General features: G+C 44.7%; 1 protein-coding gene across 10 annotated transcripts in view; it reads right to left on the bottom strand.

The window, feature by feature from the left end:
* SUN1 (Sad1 and UNC84 domain containing 1) overlaps positions 1 to 23384 on the bottom strand; it is a 33385-nt gene that overhangs the window by 7870 nt on the left and 2131 nt on the right. For 2 of the 10 annotated variants that reach the window (XM_042864517.1, XM_042864521.1), the window contains exons 1-10: positions 19116 to 19197; positions 12675 to 12771; positions 6961 to 7155; positions 6442 to 6632; positions 5441 to 5467; positions 5147 to 5341; positions 3468 to 3590; positions 2439 to 2522; positions 2016 to 2126; positions 585 to 683 (exon numbers count right to left, since the gene is read on the bottom strand). In XM_042864517.1, the coding sequence (XP_042720451.1) occupies positions 585 to 683; positions 2016 to 2126; positions 2439 to 2522; positions 3468 to 3590; positions 5147 to 5341; positions 5441 to 5467; positions 6442 to 6632; positions 6961 to 7155; positions 12675 to 12751 (1102 nt within the window). In that variant the 5' untranslated portion in view covers positions 12752 to 12771; positions 19116 to 19197. Of the gene's footprint in view, positions 1 to 584; positions 684 to 2015; positions 2127 to 2438; positions 2523 to 3467; positions 3591 to 5146; positions 5342 to 5440; positions 5468 to 6441; positions 6633 to 6960; positions 7156 to 12674; positions 12772 to 12889; positions 12913 to 16378; positions 16479 to 19115; positions 19198 to 22547; positions 22663 to 23384 lie in introns of those variants that run through there. The other 8 variants (XM_042864518.1, XM_042864519.1, XM_042864520.1 and 5 more) reach the window with 8 other exon arrangements.

Here is a 23384-nt window from a genome sequence, read left to right as displayed (position 1 = left end):
TGTGGCCTAGAGTACTTTGCAGAGCAGAGAAATGCACGAGCACAAGCAACACACAGATTACTAACATCTAGATGTATCTCACAGTACATCACAGTATGACAGCACTATAACCTCAACTACTCAACAAAAATAGCAGCCATGCAAGGAGATGAGATCGCACTGGTTACAACAGTATCTTCCTGAAAATTCAGCAAGAAACGTCAAGTCCAAGTTATCACACACTAAAGAGCTCAGCATGCTTCAAGAAATGCATAGATTAGCAGAGTGAGTTCACTACGAGGAATGCCATGGCAGGAAGCAAATTCCAAACCAAACACACCCCATTCTTTTTGACACCCCTCATCTGGGCTATTAACACACTCAGTCCCTCAAGAAGCAGACTAGCTCGTGTCCCACTACACCTGTGAGCAGAAGGATGCTCTCTCACTAAGCATGCTTTGGTCAGTACAGCACAGCAGCTTGCGCACTCAAGTTATGCAAGCTCCAGAGTAAGCAGAATTAGTGTCAGCCATCTACTGCAAACTTCCTATCTGTCAAGAAGGAGCAGGCAACACACAGACATACACACAAATCAGGGTAGTAACCTGGGGAAAGAACGGCCAGCCAAAGGAGAGCCAACACCTTCTGGGACACAAACCATCCAGCTGCTCCCACCGTTTGCAACACGTGCAGCACAAAGTAACCTAGATTATAACAAATTAACTATGTGGCAACATACAAATAAGGTTCTTTGAATACATGCAGTAGAAATGCCTCCATCCCCTAACCACTACGTGCTCTGCACAGTATTAAACCATACCCTTCAGCAATCTACAGACTTGTTTTTCTCACTATTTAAAAGCAAATTAAACCACCAATAAATACGAATCTAAGTAAAAGCAAGACAATTTAGAAACAGAATTCTCTTGTACACCAATAGATGTAATGGACAACAACCTCTGAGCAGTAAGAAAACCACTTCCCTCTTCACAACAGCCAAAGTTCACATTTTGTAGCATGGCATTTAGATAAGCAAGCCAAGTGCAACTGATAATGGAAAGAAATTATTCCCATAAAAATATGCTTTAAACACATTACTTTTTATGCATCTTTCTTGTTCTAGATTTTACACCAAGTTTACTATCCAGTTGTGTTTAAAAAGAGGAAATTCTTAAAGTTTAAAATTCTAGAGAAAAAAATTAATAATTCTATGTATTGATAACCAGACATTCAGTACTGAATGCAGGATGCAAGCAATACAATGTCAGCTTTGAGTCTTTGAAGGCAAAAGTCAAATGCAGCATGCTAAGACAAAATGCAGTAACTGAAACCCCCCAGAAGCCCACAGTTACTGTATGCACAGCTAGCACTGCTCGCTATGGAACAAACTACCAAACAACTTAGAAAGTAATCCTACACTTTCAGATTAGCAGCCATGTCTGGGTTAATCTGAGGGACTATAGGTATACCAACCCAATATTTTGCAAAGCATTTAGGTGAATGAAGTTTCTCAAATCATTTTCCTTTGCTGAACAAAGAGCATTCAAACAGATTCTTGATGCCTCTGCCATTCAAGCTAGGGAACGCCCATCTCACAGGGAAGATTCTATCACTATATAAGATTCCTGCAAAAATTGACTATCACTAGAACAAAAATAAGATGTTAAAAACCCTTTATTCAAACCATCTGTGTATCAATACCTTGTATCTTGCTTTTATTTAAAGGCAGCTCTCCACCCTATCAAGAGTACGGACTTCCCAAAGCACAATAAGCTAGCAATCTGAATTTTCTTTCTCAAACACAAGCTGTATGCCTTCATCACACTTTGTTTTAACTACATAAGCAGCCTACCAAGCCTGCACAAAAGCCAATATCAGCACAATAAATCAAAATGAAAAAGATGTTAAGTAAATCAATTTCCCCAACGCTGCACATTTTAGTCTACTCAATGGATAAAGACAAAAACAACAAAACAATATGAATGATTAACAGATTGATGCAAAATAAAAGCAAAATAAAAAAGGTCCGAGTCAACCTGCATAAGAAAAGATGTGCGAAATGGTCCTTGCTACCCTTTTAGCCCTGGAGGATTGCATGTGCTCTGTGGTGTGTATTTCAAGCTGTTTCTTCCCCTTACAGTCATCACCTGTTGATTGTGGTAACAGATGATTAATGGGACAAAGCCAGGATCAAATCAAGAATGTTACAAGACAACGTGAACAAGTCTACTTCACATTAGCAGTTACCAAGCCAAAAAACATCAAGCAAATTCCAGCAGGCTAAAACTTGTCTGGGGCAAGGGTACAGAATGGGAATCACTTTTCTGCCCTCTGCATTTAAGCTAGATAATAAGCATTTACTCTCAAGCTTCCACAGAGGCACGAAGCACAAACTGCTACCATAGCAACAACACGGCGCACAGCCCAAGGCTGAAGGCAACAGAAGTGGTTATACTTACATATTGATTCCTCACTGACACCAAAGCGGCTGTCCTCTCTGTAAAACTCCTTTATATTCATGCTTCCACAGTAATCTGAGTGAGCTGCAATATATCCAGAAAGGATAAATTGAACATAATTCTCAACCTCAAAGCCTTTCCTATCACCGGATTTTGATCAAACTCACTTGGATTGCTATTAGAAGCCAGGTTACCTGAAGGAAACCTGAACAGTGACCCTGAAAGAAGCCTACCTCGTGTAATCCTGCTTTTTTTCTTCTTTAAATAGAAAAGGGCATTTTTGTTTAAAAAAAAAGTTCTCTTTTCAGATAGTAAAGTTAGTTTAAAAAAAATCCTAAGTAACAATCCCTGAATTCCTATTCCTGTCAGCCTGTCACTGAGCCACATCCTTGTGTTGTCCCCAACAGAAACATTAAGTAACTGACAAAAGAGCACTTATGAGTTATAAAGCACTAAGGTAGAAAGGAACAGATTGGACATCAAAAAAGTTTCGTACAATCACAAAAACTCAATTACTTTCTGCTTACAGCATTTAGTTTCACTCAGAGCATATGATGCAGAAGGAAAAACGAAGAGGAATTGAAGTTTGTCAAGGGAAACAAGATGTGCAGAGCAACAACTGCACTTTCAGCTTTGCAAGACAGATATAACAAAGCTCTGAGTATGCAGTGGACTGAAGGGCAAGAAGAAAAAAGTTCAGAATTGACGCTGTGACACAGAACAGCTCTGAAAAGCAACTTCTGCCTTTTCCTAGTTAAAAAAAAAAAAAAAAAGGAAATCAACACATGGATCTTAACTGTAACAAAGATGTTTCTCACGTACCTGGATTTTGGTATTTTGAAAACAGAAGAAAAATATGCAAAGTGTAGCACAAGTGAGAGAATTAAAAAATAATAAAAGATAGGAAAATAGGAGCCAGCCAGGATATAGATAAACATCATAGTGCCATAGAAGTCCAGAAGAAAGACAAAGAACAAAAAACACACACTGATTTTGTGTGGAAACTGAGAAAGACAACTGAAAAGGTACCTTTAGATTCATAACTCTGCTTCAGCAAAACCATTTGAAATAGTTGCACTAATAGTGATGCAAGAGATGCTGCAGTATGTTTGACCAATCGCAGAATCTTACTGACGTAGAAATAGGTGCCTCCTATTGGAAAAGAAGTGTGAACACAAATTATTTACCTGCAAAGAGGTGCACCTCTACTCGCCAGTGAGCATTAGCTTGCAGAAAAGTGAGAACTAAGCATCAAAATCTTCAGGTTAGCCAGGAGTACGAAAGTTCAGCAAGCACGAATCGAGAAGTCCAGATGCATTAGGAATTACAGGCCAATGTTTTTGCATGGACTATGCAACCTGCAGGAAATGCCAAGGTATCTGCCTTGAAGGCAAGAGTACCTTCTTAGTGAGAATTAAAAACTCCAACAAATAGCAACAAAATCCTTCCTTACTTAACTAAAGTTTTCTGATACTGATCTTGTGATGCCAAAACTCCAAACAATTCTGGTTTGAAAGGGAGATAACTTGTCATCTTCTCCTCCCCTTTACACTGGAATAAGAAAGATACTGCAGTGGTCTGCCTCAAGTGCTTTAGAGATGCTTCTCCTTTAGAGCAGCAGGGATGAAGCTTTCCATGCTGCTGCTTTCTTAGAAAAAGCCACACTTCAGAAGCCTGCCATGATTTTGGGCTCCTCGCTCCCAGCACTCATTTAACCCAAACATCAGATTCAAATTCAGGAGAACATATGAAGATGAGCTCATTTTTAAGATTCTCCTTGGTGAATACAAACTCTGGAAAACAGAACAGCTTTTATACAGTGTTGCTAAGCAGCTCATTATGTCGAGACAACAGAATTCCTACCTATGCCACACAATTTCCAAAAAGGAAAACTTGCCTTAAGTATTTAAAGTTGCACCATGCAGTCCAAAATCCAAAGACTTACAGCTAACTGGAAATATACATCATTAAAGAATAACACATCTACAGAGTCCTTCGTTTTTTTTTTTCCCTTCAATTTCAGGCCACTAAAGAAACACCTGAGTAGTGATTAGTGAGGACCACCAAGCATCAAGAAGCTCAGGGTGCAATGCGAGAGGCAGGCAGACACCAAGACATGAGGCCAACTCTGCAGAGAACAGATTGCCTTGGAAAGGCAGAACATTCACTGGAGATTCAGTTCCATGCTTCAGGAACGTAGGCACTACAAGTCAACTTGAAAACAGTTCTGCCCTTTGGAGTTCAGTTCTTGTAGTGGTTGAGGTTCAGCTCCTAAATAAACACTGGAAGGTTACGTGAGAAGAAAGAGTTCTTTCTCAGAAATTCCCTGGGCAATAGAGGCACTGCTGAAATAATGGTTCTGCTTCATCTTGAAAATTCAAATCACATCAGAAATTGGGACCGCATTGAAAAAGTTCCTATGTGAAAATCCATGGAGAGACAAATGTAGGTCCAATAACAGATCAAGAGATGCCTGAACACCTGTGCTGGATGAACAGCCCATTGTGCTCTGTGTCAGTTTGATCATGTAATCTATTAGGATACGAGAGGTTCATCCGACACGTAGAAGGTAAAAGAATCACAAGAATTTCGTTATTAATAGATATAACAGGGTAGGAGCAGTACTTAATTAGCACTATGCAAAAACGTATCAACTAAGCCACATACTGTTCTACTACTCAGGGAAAGCACAAGAGAAAGTTACTTACTAGATGCATGTTTCTGGCTCCTGTCCCTGGAATAAATCCTGGAAGATGGCCCAGGAGCAGCAGAGTACGCTGTAAGAACCTCCTTTCGTTCAGACAGCATGCTGCAGTCACTGCACGTGTAGCCATTTATCATTGTAGTCTGCGTTTCTGCTGTTGCTATATCACCATTTCTCTGCAGGAGCGTGGCATCACTACCTAGGGAACCAGGAGCAGGACATTCAGTGCAAGAATTATTAAGGTCATTAGTCACCATTAAACAGAACTCTTAGAGAAGCAAAAGAAAGGCGTAGTTACCTTTAGGGTCACCATCATCATCAAGACCTTCAAAGAAGAAAGAAAAAAAATTTGTTCACAAAGATAAGAAAAGCCCCATGAGCAACTATGATGTGTGATGTGAACTCAAAGCTGGGGTCCTGCTAACTTTATGACTGCAAAGAAAAGTCAGTTGAAGATCTAACATTTTTCAGTCCATTACAGGAGAAGATTCATATATCCTATCATAACAGGATATGAGAAGTGTCCTGTCACAGAAGCAGTCAAGTATGGATGACAATTACACTTTCTCTTACCTCCCATTTCACTTCAAAGCAGCTAATCACAAACTTACACTGTTTTTCTTGCTTAGTAACTACTTTTCAATCTGGATCTATAAAATACAGTGCTACCACAGACAAGTAACCCAAATCTTACCATGCTTTCTACTAAAATTGAAACAATTCTTTGCGTTCTCACTCTGGGACAGTCACAGACGCACAGACTGGAAACAAGCAGTCTGAACTGGGTGCTACAGTAAGTTGCTGATCTCCTACACAACACTTTATGAAGGCGACTCTCGCATTTTCTCTTCAGATTAAGAGGCTGACTCCAGAAGAGGATGCTTGTTCACACTTAGGAAAAACTATTAATCAATCATACACAAAAACCCCCAGGAAATCTTTGAGGCATCACCAACTTCAAACTTTCAGGTTAAGGCACTTTACATTCCAACACATTTCCACCTGTAACAAACAAATATGCTTTTCCGTTGGCTTTTCAAGAGAAACTTCATGAACTTACACGTTTATTCTACCAACACTTTGAAACAATAAAGACACAAGTTCACCAACGTTCACACAATGGAGTGTGAATTTCCAGCAGGCATCTCAGCAAAGCAGACACCTACATAAAAGTAGAAGTACACACAGGGGGCATGATGGGAAAATGGGTGAGCAAGAGAGGGAAGATGTGAAAACGTTCACACACGACCTGTAAGCAGCTTTGACAGTCTGATATGACCAATAGCATCCACGACCTACCCCAGAAATGATCAACTTCTGTCTGCTCTCGAATCGAAGACTCATCCAGCACAGTGGACACCATCGACGTATCGCTGGCACGGCTGAGGAAGCTGCTTTGGTTAAAAATGGGAGAGCTGGACAGATGTTTCCTTGGCATGTCTTTCACACTGCCAGACTGCTTATTTATGCTTTTGCGCTGCTTCACCATGCTAGAAAACAAAGCAATGAGAAAACAAGAAGAGCACTAACAGATACAAGTTTCTGTTTTTCACTTATGAAAGAATTTAATAAAAAGACAAGCTTTTTCAGCACTGATGTAACTGGGCAGCCACAATCAGGTTTTAGAGAAAATTCTTACTTCTGTGCTCCTCCAGTTTTACAAAGAATTCATTGTGAACCATACACTCTAAATTTATGATATTAAACTGAGAACAAGAAATGAAACAGCAAGTAATCCATTCCTGCTTTATCGTGTTCAGACAGGAATTCTCAAGACTGCAACCAAGAAATTAACTTGTGAGGACAGAAAATGCTTACTTAGAAGACTGCTCCCTGAAAGTGATGCTCCCGGAGTAAGAGCTGTCATGGAGGATATCATTTCGGGCACTGTCTGGTTTATTAACTCCTGCAGCAGCTAACCGCAAACTACGCCGTGACATCCTTGGTGAATCAAACACTGGATCTATTTTGTGTTCAATCTCAAAATCCAAAGCATCTGAAGAATAACTTGAACTAAAACAAAATAAGAACAGAAAAGTTAGAATTCAAGAGAAAATCCCCCTAGAAATGAGCATGCCCTCCAAGCTAGACTAAGCTCCAATTAAAAGCAATTTATCTGGGGTTACGAAGCAAGTTCCACAGGACATGCAATATTACCCAGATAACAGGAGCACAAAGAGCAATTTCTATTACAGGTTTAACAAACAGAAAGCAAACCACAAGAAAGAAACAAATACCATGGAAACCACACCTGCAGCTGAGGCAGAGCAGGCATTGTGAGCCTCAGACACGGCACTTTTAGCACCAATCTAAGAGACGAAACCATTTATGACACAAAGCTGCTTTCCCATGCCTCGCTGCAAATAAAAAAAATCATGATGCATTCGATGTCACAAGGTGACACTTAATTCTCCTTTGTGTTTTTTTTATTCAATTTTTTGCTTGCTGTTTTATCCCACAGAGGCAAATACATACGTAAGTAAGCTTCATTCCAGTATGCCAGAAATCAAATCCACATGCGCACACTCGATTCTTTCAGAAGCTTCATAAGAACTCACAATGAAGACAGAGCATGCAACAGCAGAGCAAGGCAAATACAGATTAAGCAGAAGAATCAATAAGACATGCATTTATTAAGACAGAAGTTTAGCCTAGAGCAGAATACTTGTTCTTGCAATGAAAGGAAACATTCAGTTATGCAATGGAGCAGAGCTTGTCATTACAGGACGCCGTGCAGCAGCAGCTCAGGTCCTACAGCATGGTGAACCAAAGCATCCCAACACAACTGCTCTAGGCCAGCATTCCATTGGAGTCTTCTCAGGGATACACAGAGCTGGAACAGCAGTTACTCGAATGCTCTGGGAGTTGGGTGCCCTTTTATCTCCCCACCCATCTTTTTTTTTTTTTTTTTTTAAATCTCTCTCAAAAACAAAAGGAAGAGAAAAGAAAACTGAGAAGGTATGAAGTGTTACCTATAGAGGCTCCTGCCCCCAAGAGCCCCTGGAATAAGCAAATAAAGTAGAGCTCAATAGATGCTATTGTGCAGTCTGAATTTGAAATGGATGCTCTCCAGAATACAAAAGCTGCTGCAACAAGTATTATTGCAAAAACAATCTTCTGAATGCAAAAACTTTTCTCACAGCGTGTGAAAACCCCAGAACATCACAAAGTAATCACGTGATATGTAATGTATTACTCTAGCATGCAAACAAGTTAACATGGGCAGTCCCAGCAGCAGCACCCCAAGCAGTGACGTAGCTCTGACAGGTGGGTGCTTCTGAAACGAGTTTCTGACTTGCATGTAGGATACAACAGAGTTGGAGCACACAAATGGGAAGTTCCACCTAAAAAGCCTAATCCAGCCAGCACACTGCAGGCAAACAGCTGGGTGCTCCAGCAGCAGGCAGGCATTCGGCCCACAGGACCAGACTGGTCTGTCTGAAATAACTCCTATTGCCCAGAGGTACTCAGATCTGGCAGCAGGCCTGTGGCACCACCTGTTCCATCTCACTGATCTGCCCTGCCAGTGCTGCCCATACAGAGCAGAACCTTGGGCAAGGCAGGAGCCTCAAACACTGCTTCACATAAACCCAGCATGCTTTAGTGCATGAGCTGTGATCAGTCCTTCTCTGTATTTGGGCTAAGGGAAAACTGAAAAAGCCAGGAGCTTCCAAGTATCAACTACATCTGTTTTCACACAAGGAAAGGCACAGAGTAACAATTCATACAGTGATTTCAAAAACAATAAATGTAGGCTTGTGTTCTGACAGAGGTGAAGTGAGAAGACAGGTCAAATGTGACTCTTCCTGCTGTCCATTCTGAAATCATCAGAGTCTCAATAGTTCACAGTTGGGTCCCTCCCTACCACTTGTTTCAGAACTCATTTTGCTATTTACACTTGCCACTGTGCATTTGCTTATCCTCATCTGCCCCCAGCACTTCTTACAGACACTCAATTCACAAGAATACAAAGTACACAGGGCAAGCTGACAGCTGTAACCAGCTCATTTGTTTCTGTTTGCGAACACTTGTTGGTACTGGGTATCTCAATGAGCACTGGTAACTGTTTGGGTTGAATACCCAGCTTGGAGTTGGCCCCACCACCTTTAACAAAAACCTGACAACAGAAAATCATTATATCTTTCCCCCTAGGCTAACAAGAGAGCTTCTCCCATTTATGCAAGAAAATAACCCTCTTCATATTGAAAGAAAGTCTCCAAAGGCAGGACAGAATGGAGATCTCCCTTAATTTCCCACCTCAGTTTCAAGTTTTGGAAAGCTAGATCTTTTCCTTCCATAGAAGAAACTAAATTTACAAATTGACAAGAAAAAAACAACCAGGCCATTCTTTCAAAGGACAGAAATGAACCTACACGTTGATATTATTCCCACCAAATGCATAAGACTAGCCAAACAACTTACTGAAGGCAGGATGCAATTAGCCTGTGCTCCTAGGTAACATGTAACAGTGCGGGTGGGCTCCTTCCTCCCGACAGCTCCCCTGGCTGCTGGCACACCTCTGCCCTCAGCAGCCTCACATCTACTCCCAGCTGTGCCCTTGGTACCTCCTTCACATGAGCTCCTAGAAGATACCCACTCCAGTGATTAATTCCAAGTTATAACTTGGTAAGCAGAATGAAAATGATGCCTGTCAGTTTTAGCACACATCACCTTTTTTCTAGAGGGCATGAAATGTAATTTATTTTATAAGTACTCTTTGGAAAGAAGTGGGCAGTAAGGTTCATGATTACTTAAGATTGTGACAGAAGAATGCAGTGCACCTAGGAGATGCAGAACCAAACAGACATCATGTGCATACAGACAGTATGTGACGTCCATTTGCTGTGTGAGGAGAGCATCACTTACATTAACTGATGGACACCACCTCGAGCTGTAGTCATGGCTTTGGTCAGTCCCAGAACGTGTGTAAAAAAATACAGATAGTCTTCCATTGATCCACTTTTACAAAGAGATGTACGTGATGTAGTGCAGTGACCCAAAAGTTAAGCCAAAATCTCATTATGTTTGGAAAGAGAAAAGTGCTAAGAGTACCTGAGAGGTACAAAAAGGGCATCCCTGAAGGTGGGTGACTACAAGGAGAGAGCAGCTCAAGGGGTGGGGAGGAAATTATGTGTTGACAGGTGAGTGAGACTCACAGGTCTGGCCTGCAGCTTGTGGAGGATAAAAGTTATTTAGTTACTTCAGCTCAGTGCTTTTCAGATTTGAGTTGGAAGATTAAAAGCACAAAGCAGAACCGCTACAGTTATGAATTCAGAGCAACCACTGGGAGTATTAATAGAAATCCTTTTAATAGCTCATAGCCAACTCTATTAATAGCTCTGTGCTATCTAACTTCAATGAACTTTCCTGCAAAGCTGCACACACAAGCAAGTTCCTTTAGAGAAATTCCCAGATTCTGTAAAGATCCAATTGCCGAAAGCAGAACGAGTGTTATCAGGTATAAAGTGAAGCCAATGTGGGCCAGTGGGCAGGGGAGGAGGAGCTTCAGCATGGAAACACTTGGGATTATCAGCTCTGCTGAAATCAACCTCACTTGAGATTATTCAAATACTAACAGACCCAAAGAACGAGAGGAGAAGCACAAAGCGAGACTGCAGCTCACCTATGGACCCTGAAAGCAGGCTCTGCACCAGGCAGTTTCCCCCATTACTTCACTTTTTGAACATCACACCATTTTCCATGAGGAAGTTTAGAGAGCACTGTCTGATCTTTCCTTTCTATTTAAGGAAAAGTTACAATGATGGAATTAATTTCAGACTAACCATCTGCCTTCATTAAGCCCACTTTTAAGAGTCAGCTTAGGCAGCCCTAACATGTAACGCAGTGAAACACCATGTCAGCACGCTCCAGTAGATGCAACTCTCCCCTTCCACAAAAACTTCTCTGCGATTCCTCAGTTTTGCAACACGACCATCCTTGTTCATGTAGGAAGCCAAACACTCCAGTTACCTTCTGCACAAGAACTACCATCAAATTAAACTGCGCTCCAGATTTCTAGCAGCACTTGCTCTGCACACTCCCTTCCTGGCAGCCAGCCACGCTCACACGGTATCCCTGCTTGCCTGGGAGAGAAACAAACTCCTATCTGACAGCGGGCAAGAACAGCAATGCAGCTCAGCCTGGTTCCAACCCATGATAGTCTGAGCACACTATTGAGCTTCACTTCTGTAATATTCTTTGCAAGACACAAAAAAAAGGCCCAGAGCTAACAATCTTCATTTCTTAAGGTAATACTGACTTCTATTTTTTCCCCTCCTCTGCAAGACAAAAAAATAGTTGGAGAAGCTTGCACAGTTAGAAATAGTAGTATTGTTTCAGACAAATATAAAACTCAGGGAAAGAAATCAAATTAGACAATTCTGCAGCTCTTTTTAACGAAGATACACCGTGAGACATCAAACCAAACAAACTGCCTAAACCTCCTGAAGAATCAGGGCATCTCCTGCTGTCCTGCACGCTCTTTCCTGATGCTGGAAAGCACACCTGTATTAAGCAACATTGCACCCAGTGCTTTCTTAAGACCTGAGGAACAGCTGCAATTGCTTTTAATGGGTAAAACAGTCATGCATTCAGTTTTGCAAAAATTGCTGACATCAGCGTATAGATAAGAAAATGAACCCCAACCCAGTCCTCAAAACTACAAAGCTACTCAACTTCAGAGTACACAAAAGGAAGAATTACTATTAATTGGTCATCGCACGGTTCTGCCAATTTCTGGTTTGTAGGCAAGCAGCCAAGCGTTCTCCAAACAAAACACTGAGTTAACACACACCAAATACACAGCCATGATATACAGGCACAGAAGAAACAAATCTCACTCCATCTTAATGAGCAATCATTTTTTTAAAGCTGAAATTAAGCCAAGCAGTCACTCAGACCCGTTCATGCATACTGGCTTCAAAATGCATTTATTAACTCAACAGGAAAAACGAGATGGATTTAATCCACAGCCAATCTGCTCTGTTAGCATTCAAAAACTCCAACGGGCACCACAACAACTGTCTGCACTGCACTGGAAACAGCAACGACTGCAGAGTTCTGGGTGGAGTTTCTTTTTTTAGAAAACTGAAATGATTTCAGTACAATCTAATGGTCAGTTTAATTAAAAAAGTACAAGAAAAGTTGATTAGAAGACGTTTTTATATTTACAGAACAGGTAGTTTTGATTTTAAAGTGATCAATATGTGACTTCTAGCAACAATAAGGACGTACAAACAACATTAAAGATCTAACAAACATGGAAGAATTTGGTGACATTCTGAGAGAAAACAGAAAGTGTAACTAGGTGGGGAATCATCTACCCATAGCAACTAATAAACACTGAGTCATTGCCTCCATCACTGTCCCATCAGTTCAGCACATACACCCTCCTGCACTGAGGACACATTTCAGAACAGACCCACTCAAGCACGTCTCTGCAGAGAGGCTCTCTACTTACCACGAAAGCTATTCCAGAATTAACAACATTCAGAGAACATACAGTTTCTCTATAAGAAGAAAAAAGTTCTCACCTGAGTGCATATGTATAGCCAGTGTTCTCTGGCACACACTGGGGAGGAGTGTACGTATGTAGACGTGAAAAGTCCATGGTGACAGTTTCAAATCATACTGTAAAAGGTGAAAATAAAGCAATGCAATGACTTACAGTTGTATAAAGCCAATATAGGAGCCCTTGTGTTATTCAGCCTGTGCTTCCAAGTACTGAAATAATTCAAGTGACTGATACCAAAATACGGAGCTCTCAGTGTTCCAGCACACAGCTGCCAGAGCTGCACAGCCCTTATCAGCCCCGCACGGAGCTCAGCTTACTTCCGACTGCAGGCCGGGGGCTTTGCTGGTGGGTTTTTAATGATAGCCTCCTTCAAGTCATTTCCGAGTTCTCTGGAACCGTGCAGTAACATGAGGCAAGGCTTTTATCACAGCAAAGCTGCACCACTTCCATGTGAACTCACCATACTACCAGGCCCAGCAGCTCAGCAGCCAGATGTTGGCCCCTCCTCGCTGTGCTTTCAGGTCTCTTCACAGAGCTCTGCTTCAAAAGGCCACTGAGCACAGCACAGCTGCATTACGCACCAACAAAGCTCAGTACATGAAACTTGAGACAAGTTTTTACATATATTCAAATCCTTTTACCCTCTGAATGCCACTTGCCAGCAGCAAGGAGGCTTCACGTGTTTCACATTGACTTGTTATATTTGTTAACAGTTAACTTGCTGCAGTAATAGAAACACTGGGTACACACCCTTACAGAAGAGCCAACTGCAAAATGACTCACATTGCTAGAACTGTCCTCAGTGCCAACAGGCAAAGAAAAAAAACGCAGTGCCCCCAAACAAAACAAAAACACAAACAGAAAACCCTCTACAAAATCTTCAAAAGGCATCAGAGTTTCAGGAAGGAAAAACCTGATGGTGCTGCATCGAGGAACTCGTGTGACTATTTGTAGTATTATGTAAACTGACCTTTAATTTCAAAATATTTGCAAAACAAAACAAAAATCCTTGAGACTCTCAGTACCCAATTTGCCATGAGAAAAATGTTGGTTTCCTAGAAGAGGTTCTTCGATAATAGGTTACTCATGGTTAACAACAGAGGTCTGCCTGCTCTGGATGAGCATGGTTAGCAGAGCAGAATCCTGGCTATTTCCAGCTCATCGATGGCTTCTGTTTCAGCAACAGGAAAGGATATTCCACACAACTGCACTGACGTGCCTAACTAAAATATACGTGTCCCTGGCTACGTTTTAATTCTTGTAAACAAAATATCAACAGGCATCTCACATTAGGGATGCTGTCTGTGATTCTGAAGGAGTCTTTAGTTGTACAGTTACCTAAAAAAGCATAGAAAAATAAAGGTGACAAGCACAGGGAGTCCCAGGCACTGCTAATGCCAGTTCAAAAGGGAACCTCCGCATGTCTCACTGAAATCCTTTACCACTCCCTCTGCAGCCTCCAAATCCCGATGGCAATGAAGCAGGAGGACATTTCCTTTGCTGCTGACAGCTGAACTTCCTGCTTGTTTCTAAATCACAACTTACAGACTTAAATGCTGCAGCTTCCTCCCATGCATCTGAGGGGTTACTGAGGAGAAAGGTCTCTCTTCTGCTCTTCACACACTTGTTTTTGGAGATTTCAAAGATGACATTTCCCTTAAATGATCTTTCCCTCACTTGTTCCAAACTTGTTCCTTATTTAGTGGAAGCTTAAACCAATAGTGAAGTATGGGCAAGGCAGTCTGAGTGTGCTAGAATAAGCACAGAATAGTGCTACAGCAAACAACTGCTGCCATGCCTTAACAACAAACAGCCCTCCTTTGAGACCATAGAAAAATGGAGACCAAAGAGCAACAACTCCCCCAGCAGTGAAAGCGGAAACGCAGTGAATTTCAAAATGATGAAACTTCAGAACTATGACAATGGCTGATCTAAATTGGGGCAGCACCCCTGTTCAGTTTGCACTGACATCCTCAGCTTTTAACTGGCAGCTCAGCACCCGTTATGTCATGCTGCTGACATCCAGCAGTGTTTTCCCACACAGCCCCAATACTTCCACACCTCCCCAGCTCCTCCTGCTGCTCACGTGGACGGGGCAGAGGCAGACTTTGAAAAACAACACACTGGCTCAGGCTTCTCCTGTTCTTTTCTCCCTCTCCAAAAGCTCACTCGTTACTTGGAATTAAGTGGTAGAACCTGAACTCCCTATTTGATAAAGCCTGAAACACAACATTGAGCTCTGTAAAATGCATACATGACAGTGGCACTGCTAAATGAAAAACTGTGACTATACTCATACTGGCTCTAGCAACAGCTGGTTTTCATAGCACCAAGATCTCCAGCACAAGAGTTCACCACCCCACAGCCAGAGACCCCTCTTACAAGATTCAGCAATTTTATCTCATTCTCTGTTTTTCTGATTCTCTAAAATTAACTCATACTGAGAAGGAAAAACATTTACTTATTTTCAAAGAGATGGAGCTGCCTTAACTGCCTTAAATACAACTCAAGAATAATCTTCTCAGGGATAACCACCACAGTTTTTAAAAACAGGTACTTCAAATTTACTATGAATCTGGATTTATATACTTTTTTTAAATCTGGCTGCCAGGTTCAGATTGATTTAAGAGAACCCACTTTATTTGGAAGTGTGGTATGTATTACAGCAGAGCTACAGGGCAGAGCAGGTGTGGGTGGAATGCAGTAACCCTCTAATTTGTTCACTTGTGCTTGACAGCACTCCTTTCTTTGTCCAGCCCATTAATTCCTCTTGTTTACAAAACTTTCATATACAACTGGAGCAAAAAAACAGAATTGAATAATTTGGGATTTTAAAGCCATGAGAGCTAGACACAAAATAGAGCTCCAGTTCCAACATCTGGGGGCTCATGAGACTTACAGCTTAGGTCCCCAGGGATTTGTCCAGACTCAGATTCATGTAGGCCTGAGCTCTGTTGTCAGTTTCACCAGGTGCAAACTAAGCATAGCTTTTTCCTTCAGAAAGCCTATAAAACATTCAATTGCCTAAAAATGTACCAACTGAAATGTTTAAGACAAGTTAAAGGCGACTGAAGAGAAGCACAAACTTCACTCAAAACCCAAGCAGAGATTAGACAGCTGTGTCACATCACTGCCATCACTCTTAACTTATAAATGACCTCGAAACTTCTACTGAGGAGACAGCTGGATTGTTTGCTTAGAGAAGCAGATGACAACAATCATCTCAAGCATCAGCTCCCTCTTGCAACTCAAGCAAATTCTGAGTCGGGCAGAACAGAAGGAAGCCCAGAGACTCCTGTAATCAGTGCTGCAGAATTTACCTTTTAACAAAGTCCTTTGGCTGTTTCCTGGATAATGTGGAATACCAAGTGTCTGAGTGACACAAGGCCACACCACTACTTCATGAGCCTGTTTACCTGATTTGATGATCACTTTCAGAACTAGACAGCCTTAACAAAGCCCCAGAAGCACTGCAGCAAGCTTCCTTGGTTGTATTGCAGACACTGAGATGCTCTGATAGCGGCCTTGAAGCAGAGAAGGGTCAGAAGAGCAGAAGCAGCACCAAATACACACTGAATATACACTACAGGCATGCATAAGGACAAAGATAAGCCCCATCCTCATATGCTTCTTTGAGCATGTGGACAATTCTATCTCAGCACTTCCTCAAGAGCACCTTTGTGACAAAGAAAAAACACCATCTCACAGAGTCAAACCACTCACCAGAAAGTTACTGAGCAGGAGACTTGGTTTCGGTTTTCTAACACCCAGAAAAGCTTTTGTAATTGCTGGAGCACCCTGCAACTGGTAACTGCTGGGCCACAGCAGCGGGCACAAAGGAAGCAAGGCAGCACTTGAGCAATGCTTTAGCAATATCTTTTTTTGGGGGTGGGACAAATACTAACAGTAAAATAAATCAATTGCCTGGAGGTTTTGCAGTGACAACACATTTAAAGCTTTAGAAAGATGTTGATAACAATACTTGACATAGAGCCCACCTAGTGGAGCTTATTTGCTTATGATTTCACATGCTTACAAAGTTAAAGCAACTTGTGGATAAATTATTAACAGCAGTGGAAGCAGAGCATGTCACGTACGGTTCCTGAGAGCAAGCTACTTTTATTTGCAATTTCAAATTTTGTACTACTTGGAATAACCAGTAAGGTTTCTCTTTTCGGTATTAAAGGCAAATTCCTCAGTCAATCGATGCCTCATGGAGCGCTCCGTACTTCCAATCACTACAAGTTCCAACAGGCTGAAGGGCAAAGAGCTCCGTGCTACAGCAGGACTCGATTAAAAACAAACAACCGGCGTCATTTTGACACAAAACACAACAACACGGCCATCAAACCGACGCTCCCAGCCGGAAGTTACGCGGAGCTCCGCGGCCGGCCGCCTCACAGGCGGTCAGCGCTCCGCACGGCGCGGAGCTCCGCGTTGCCGCGCGGTGCTGAGAGGAGCAGCGCCGCAGGAACCGCCGCGGAGGAGCGGCCGCACGGCGCTGTGCGCGGGGATCCCGCCGCGTGCCCGCGCAGCGCAAAATGGCCGCCGGCCCACGGCGCCGCAGGGCCGCCCGGCGCAACGCAGCACGGCTCGGAGCCAGCGGCCGCCCCACGGGCTGTTGCCGTCAGCTCCCGCGCGGGGCTGCGGGGAAAGCACTCTTTTTCAAGCTCGTGCAACGCGGTCCTCGTGTTTATCGAGCTGAGCTAACGAAAGGCACGCGGTACCGAGCGCCCGCATCCCCATAAAGCGACTCCAAGCAACTCTCTACCAGAAAAAAAAGGGGAAAAAGGAATCCGGCACTCTGATCGTGCATGATGCACCCATCTCCCGGCCCGCAGCTGGCACCGCGGGTCCGAGCCACATGTGCCGACATGTGGAGCTGGGAGGAGCGACAGGCGGCCCCCAGCACCTGCAGGGCTGACATGGACAGATAACAGCCCTGAGAGCAAGGCAGGAAATCAGGTGTTCATTTCTATGCTCACCAGAGCGCTGAGCTCAACCAGCGGGCTGCTAAGCTGTAAGACAAGTTTTTAAAAACAAGAAAAATAAGTAAAATAAAGGTGTTTTTTTTTTTTAAATTGTCAGATGTTAATCTGACAACCAGACAGTGAGATAAAAGAGATTGCGAGCATCCAAACCAGCATCAGCCCTGCAGTCTGCTGGTGAAGATTCTCCTTTTCTGTAACATGTGACAGACAGCGTTGCTTTTCAATGAAGAGCAAACATGCACCAAGGCCAACCAAGCGCTTCTTCCCCTTATCAGACATAAAGCTTCACGAGCTCACTCCAGAACAGGCACTGCCTCCAAACAGCTCCGTGCCTCACCGCACTTCTGCTCCTCTGCTACAGGGGGGGACCAAAGCTGAGCACCACAGAGAGCACAGCCCTGTGCCCCACAGCCCAGACACTGTGGAAATGATGTTACAGTATCACAGAATGGGCTGGGTTGGAAGGGACCTCAAGGATCATGAATCTACAACCACAGGCAGGGCCACCAACCTCCACATTTAATACCAGCCCAGGCTGCCCAAGGCCCCATCCAACCTGGTCTTGAACACCTCCAGGGACGGACTGGGCATCTACAGCCTCCCTGGGCAGCAGTTCCAGCACCTCACCACTCTCTCTGTCAAGAACTTCCCCCTGACATCCAACCTAAATCTCCCTTCCCTCAACTTCAAACCATTTCCCCTTGTCCTGCAGTTATCAACCGTTTCTAAGAGTTGATTCCTCTCCTGTTTGTAGGCTCCCTTTAGGTACTGAAGGCTGCAACGAGGTCACCCTGCAGCCTTCTTTTCTCCGGGCTGAACAAGCCCAGCTTCCTCAGCCTGTCTTCGTAGGGGAGGTGCTGCAGCCCCCGATCATCTTCCTGGCATCTCTGTTGTCGTGTAGCACGGGCAGGCAGCGCTGCATGCAGGGCTAATGCCTTTAATAACACAGAAGCCCGAGGGGCACAGAAGGCGCGCTCGGTGCCCCACAGCTCCTCGGCCGCGCGCTGAGCCAACACCGAGAATTCCTCGGAAGCAGGGGGTGAAGCTATTGCAGCACTCATGACAAGAAAATCTCCAACAACCGGGCCGAGCGGAACGCGGGCGGCCACGGCGCGCATCTCATCCGCCCGCCGTTCCGGCCTCAGCAGCGCGGATTCAAACAGCTCCGAGCGCCAAAGAGGCCCAACGTCCGTCGGTGCCTCACAGCCGTCCGCCTCGCGCCCCGCCAGAACCGCGCAACGCATGGGGCCGCCCCGAAGCGGATAAACGCGGCGCGGGGCCGGACAGAGCCACGGCGAGCTCCGCGAGGAAACCGGCGAGAGAAAGGGGAGCCGCCCACCCACCGCCGCGGAAGGCCCCGTCCCGCGGGCAGAGCAGGGCCGGGCCAGGCGGCTCCGCCTCGTGGCAGAAGCTCCGCCGGGAGCCCGCGGGGACGCGAGGCGGGGTGCCGCCGCCGGGGTGGTCGTTACCTGGCGCCAGCGGAGCGGAGGAAAGGCCGAGCCCGAGGCGGCACAGATTGCCCTCGCTTCGCCCCGCCCGCCTTGCCGAGGCCGCCGGGAGCCCCGCCCCGCGCCGTTCCGCCCCGCGCCTCCGACGGCCCCGCCCCCCCGGGATCACCGCCCCCGCGTCGCCCGCCCCGGCCGCCCCGCGCCGCGGAATGGAGCCTCGAGTGGCCCGGGGTGGGAATCGCCGCCGCCCGCGTCTCTGGAACAGCCGCGCGCTTTGCCGGTACTGCTGCGCCTCTCCCACGCAGCCGCTTTGGGATTCCTCCCCACCTACCCCTGCCCGCGCAGCACCGCTGCTCGGCGACCGCCGGGCACCTGGGCTAAAGCAAACCGCAGAAGGCACGGCGTAGAACGAGCCCCACGATGTTCTCGTGTTTGGAAAATGCACGCAAACAAGTTCAGCTCGCCATCTGCCCCTGTGGCTTTTCCTAAACCTCCCCACACGGCGGTGCCGCGCTCTGAGCGGGGCGGTGCGGGAGCTGCTGCCCGGCCAGCAGCCGCTGCGTGCTGGGGAGGAGCGGCTCGTTCTGCCAGCAAAGAATGGCTCATAACCACGTCCCCGTTAAATAAAGAAAGAGGCTGCGTGTCCTTGTTTGGTACGAAACGGGCGAGAAGCTAGCCTTCAAGACACAGAAATTAACAGGAGGACATTCAAATGAGGTGCCAGCTGGTGTCAGGCAATTGTTGCTTCCTTTAAAAGAGCTGTACTGCAGGGATGTGAGAATTTCGGGGTGCTGTACCAAAGCTGAGCTGAGCCCAGGACACTGGGAAGCTGGCACGTGGTTTGTCAGACACGAAGCCAGGCACTGACCTCAGCGCATGGGTGAAAGCTTTGCAGAAAGGTGAACGGTGCCACTCCTCTGTCCCTTCTCTTGCTGCACTTTGCACTTATTTTTGTGTCTTTGCATTAGAAAACGTTGAAATGCGTAAGGCAGTCAGGACAAAAATCTTCTCTTAGCTCCAATCTCTCTGAAACCCTCTGGCGGTACCAGGCCAGGCCCTCCCAACATCTTTCTCCTCCCGTCCCAGGGGAGTCGCGCTGTGCTCTGGCAGGACGAGGCACGCAGTGCTGCCTGGGCACAAATCCAGCTCTCTGGGCTGCTCCTGCTCGTCCCGGGCAGCTCTTTTTCCCTCGGGAGCAGGCTCAGAGGTTGGAGGACGGCCCAGACTCAGCTTTTTCTCTGCTCCCTGGCTTTGAGGAGAGCCTTTGGCTCTTCAATAGAGAGAGCCAATAGCGTTTGGCTTCTAGAACTTAAGTGAAACTTGATCCAATATTCTAATTTAGTTAAAAGAAGCCGGTATGTATTGGGAGCTAATTATTTCCATATTTCAGAAAAAGACTGCTGTACAGAAAATAAAAATTATTTCATCTTTTCAGCTTCCAACACTCTGAACAAAATATGGGATCAGTTTTATTGGCTGAAGTCTGGAGAAAAATATTCAACATGAATAAAAATAGATCATAGTAAAAATGTTTCAGTTTCAATGCTCTAAAGGACAGTTTGGAATTTAGGGGGAAAAAAAAAAAGCCTTGTCACGTGGCACCAGGTATAGGGAAACCACAACACACGGCCAAAGCAACCCAAGGTCTGCATCTCTCAGTCGCCCTCTCTTCTCACATTCCTGCTTCCCACCCTTCCTGTTCCTCCGTGATTCCCACTCTTGTTCCCAGTGCATTCCTACACTCTCACTCAGCAATCTTATTCTGCTCTGTTCTTGCCCTGCTATCAACCACAAAGCTACAGGTACCCACAGCAATTAAAGCTATGGGCTGGTCGTGATGGAGACTGGTGCAGCAAGGAGTTTCTGGGTGGTAATTCTGGGTACTGGGCATGGACCCTGCTGTGCAGGTTGGAAATGCCGAGGGCACAGGGAGCTCAGCAGCACGGCGGGTCAGTCCTGGCTGCAGGGCATTGCAGCAGTGTGTGGTAGGGATGTGCTGGGCTGAGGGACTCTGTAGAAACATTTTTTATTGTGAGCAAGTGTGGTGATGCTTTTGTCCAAGGTAAGGAGATGAATGCATATGTGCTGTAGTACAAGAACTGGCTGGAAGTATCTGGAAGTCTGATTTCTTGATAATTAAAGTTTCTCACCAGCTTCATTGCACTTTCTGGCTAAACTAGTGAGGGTTTCTTCTTCACATCATCTCTGGTGTCAGCCCAAGGATAGGGATGCTCCATGCAGAGCACTTAGGTTATCAGTTAAGAGGGGGCTGCAAAGCACTTCAATTCAATTTTGCCTACAGATCCTGCCGTGGTCCTGACTTACAGAGGATTTCAGACATTAACAAGAAAAGCCGATTATGTACAAGACAGACTGACAGAGCAGCCGCTCTCCTCTCATCTGGTGCTTCAACCCAGCTACCAAGTTCTTGAGCTTCCCGGGGGGATTGATCTCTCTAAGTGGACACAAGCCTGTTAACTGTCATTTTTGTTGAGCTTCAGCTGCCTAATAGTAAAGACTTTTTGCTTTGTATTTTTCCATCTCTTTAAAGCACAGATAAAGTTTTGCTTGTAGGACTGAGGCAAGGAGCAGCCCATTATGTATCCAACAGGACCACCTCTGACTCTATCTTCTATAGGAAAGCCAGCAGGTGCTCACATTTCCATTGGGTGATCGTAACAGATTCTGCCAATGGAACAGAAATGGAACACTGCTTTTCTCAGTTCTGCAGTGGATTTCCACAGGCCAGGATGTTACTTCGTGTCTGAAGCACTGTGTTTATTTTGACTGCACAAAGGACTTCTCCTATAAGGTAAAGCCCGTGCAATAAGCAATCAGAACTCTAACCTCGACTGTGTAAATCACAGTTCACTCTAATAGCTAGCATAGTAGCAGTGGTGGAAGCCACAGTAGGAGATGCAGACTTTGCTGTTTGTTAATAGCGGCCATTGCACAATGTTCTGCATCATGTTTGTCTGCTCTGTTAAAGTTATAGGTACACTTCAACTGCTTTGTCATCATTTCCACAAAGCTTCCATCCTAACTAAATTTGCCTCTTTAAGTGGCAGACGTGGAAGCACAACCCAGCTCTAAGCAGGGGTTTGGCTTTGGGGAGCACAGCGAGCAGCCCCGTGCATTACTGCGATTAGCCAACACGGTGCACCTCCGGACACCTGCAGGCACACTGCCTGCAATCTGCCTAAAGCTCTTCCGAGGAAATTTGCAGCTTACCAACAAAGACCCACAAGGATGAGAGGTGGATGAAATTTCCTGGATGGATCTGAACATCCTTCACACCCAGCCTCCCCCAGAACTGCTCTCTGCTTTGTTTCTCACACAGTAGAGGTGCACTACTTCGCAGTGCTCTCTTAATGTCTAATCACTGGATTCTACTTAAGGTAGTCAACAAACGTTCAGCAGCCTATACTCAGTCAGACAAATGCACACACTTACCAAAAGTATGTTTTGCTGAGAATCCGAGTCCCAGGACCGTCCACAACAGGTCTTCTATCTTGCAGCCCTTATGTTCGTCACAGGAAGGGCAGGGCTGTCTGCTTATCTATAGAGTCTGAAAGTTTGAGATAACCATTTTGCTCAAGAAAAATTGTCCTTGCTTAAAACTTACGTAATGAATATGATCGCAATAGTGCTTTATATATATAATATGAACCCAAATAAAATCTAACACACGGTAATAGATGAACCAGCAAGACTGAAAAAAAATATCTGTGTTTCAGTTGTGTGGCAACTGCACAGCAAAGGGCTGAATCAGAAAGACTGGAACCAAAGCAACTTAAAAACCAGGCTTCCAACATCATCCATCGGAGAGTTCATCATTATTCTTCATAAAGGGATCTGAGAAATTTAGGTTATATGAGATGAAGTAGGGAAAACTATAACCAAGATTGGCATGTTGTTGAAGTTCTATGCCCAGAATACTATCTAATAAAGGAGCGCAGTGGAGGATATTGAGTTTATCATACATGCATAAACTAAGATCAGCTTCTGTTTAACACGTCTTTAGAAAGGCTATCAGAATACTTTGTTCACACAGCTCTGCTGGCTCTAAAGAAAAAAGCTGTTTTGTTGGGTGTGCGGAGATTTTTGTCTGGGAGGCATCCCACGGTGGACTGTTCTGAAAGATAACAGAACACGTGCAGACAAAAAACACTTCCCAGCCAAGTGAATATATTGAACTTGATGAATACCTCAGCTCTGAATGCTTGTAGTTAGCTTCAGTTTGTCTGTATTTCACTTCACTTAAGATATTCCTTTCTCTCTTCCCTAATC

Source organism: Lagopus leucura, unplaced genomic scaffold (assembly GCF_019238085.1).
Source record: "Lagopus leucura isolate 7727_CA_CO unplaced genomic scaffold, USGS_WTPT01 Super-Scaffold_760, whole genome shotgun sequence".
NCBI lineage: Eukaryota > Metazoa > Chordata > Aves > Galliformes > Phasianidae > Lagopus > Lagopus leucura.
The sequence above is the reverse complement of the archived record's forward strand: the minus strand, read 5'-3'. Positions and strand labels throughout refer to the sequence as shown.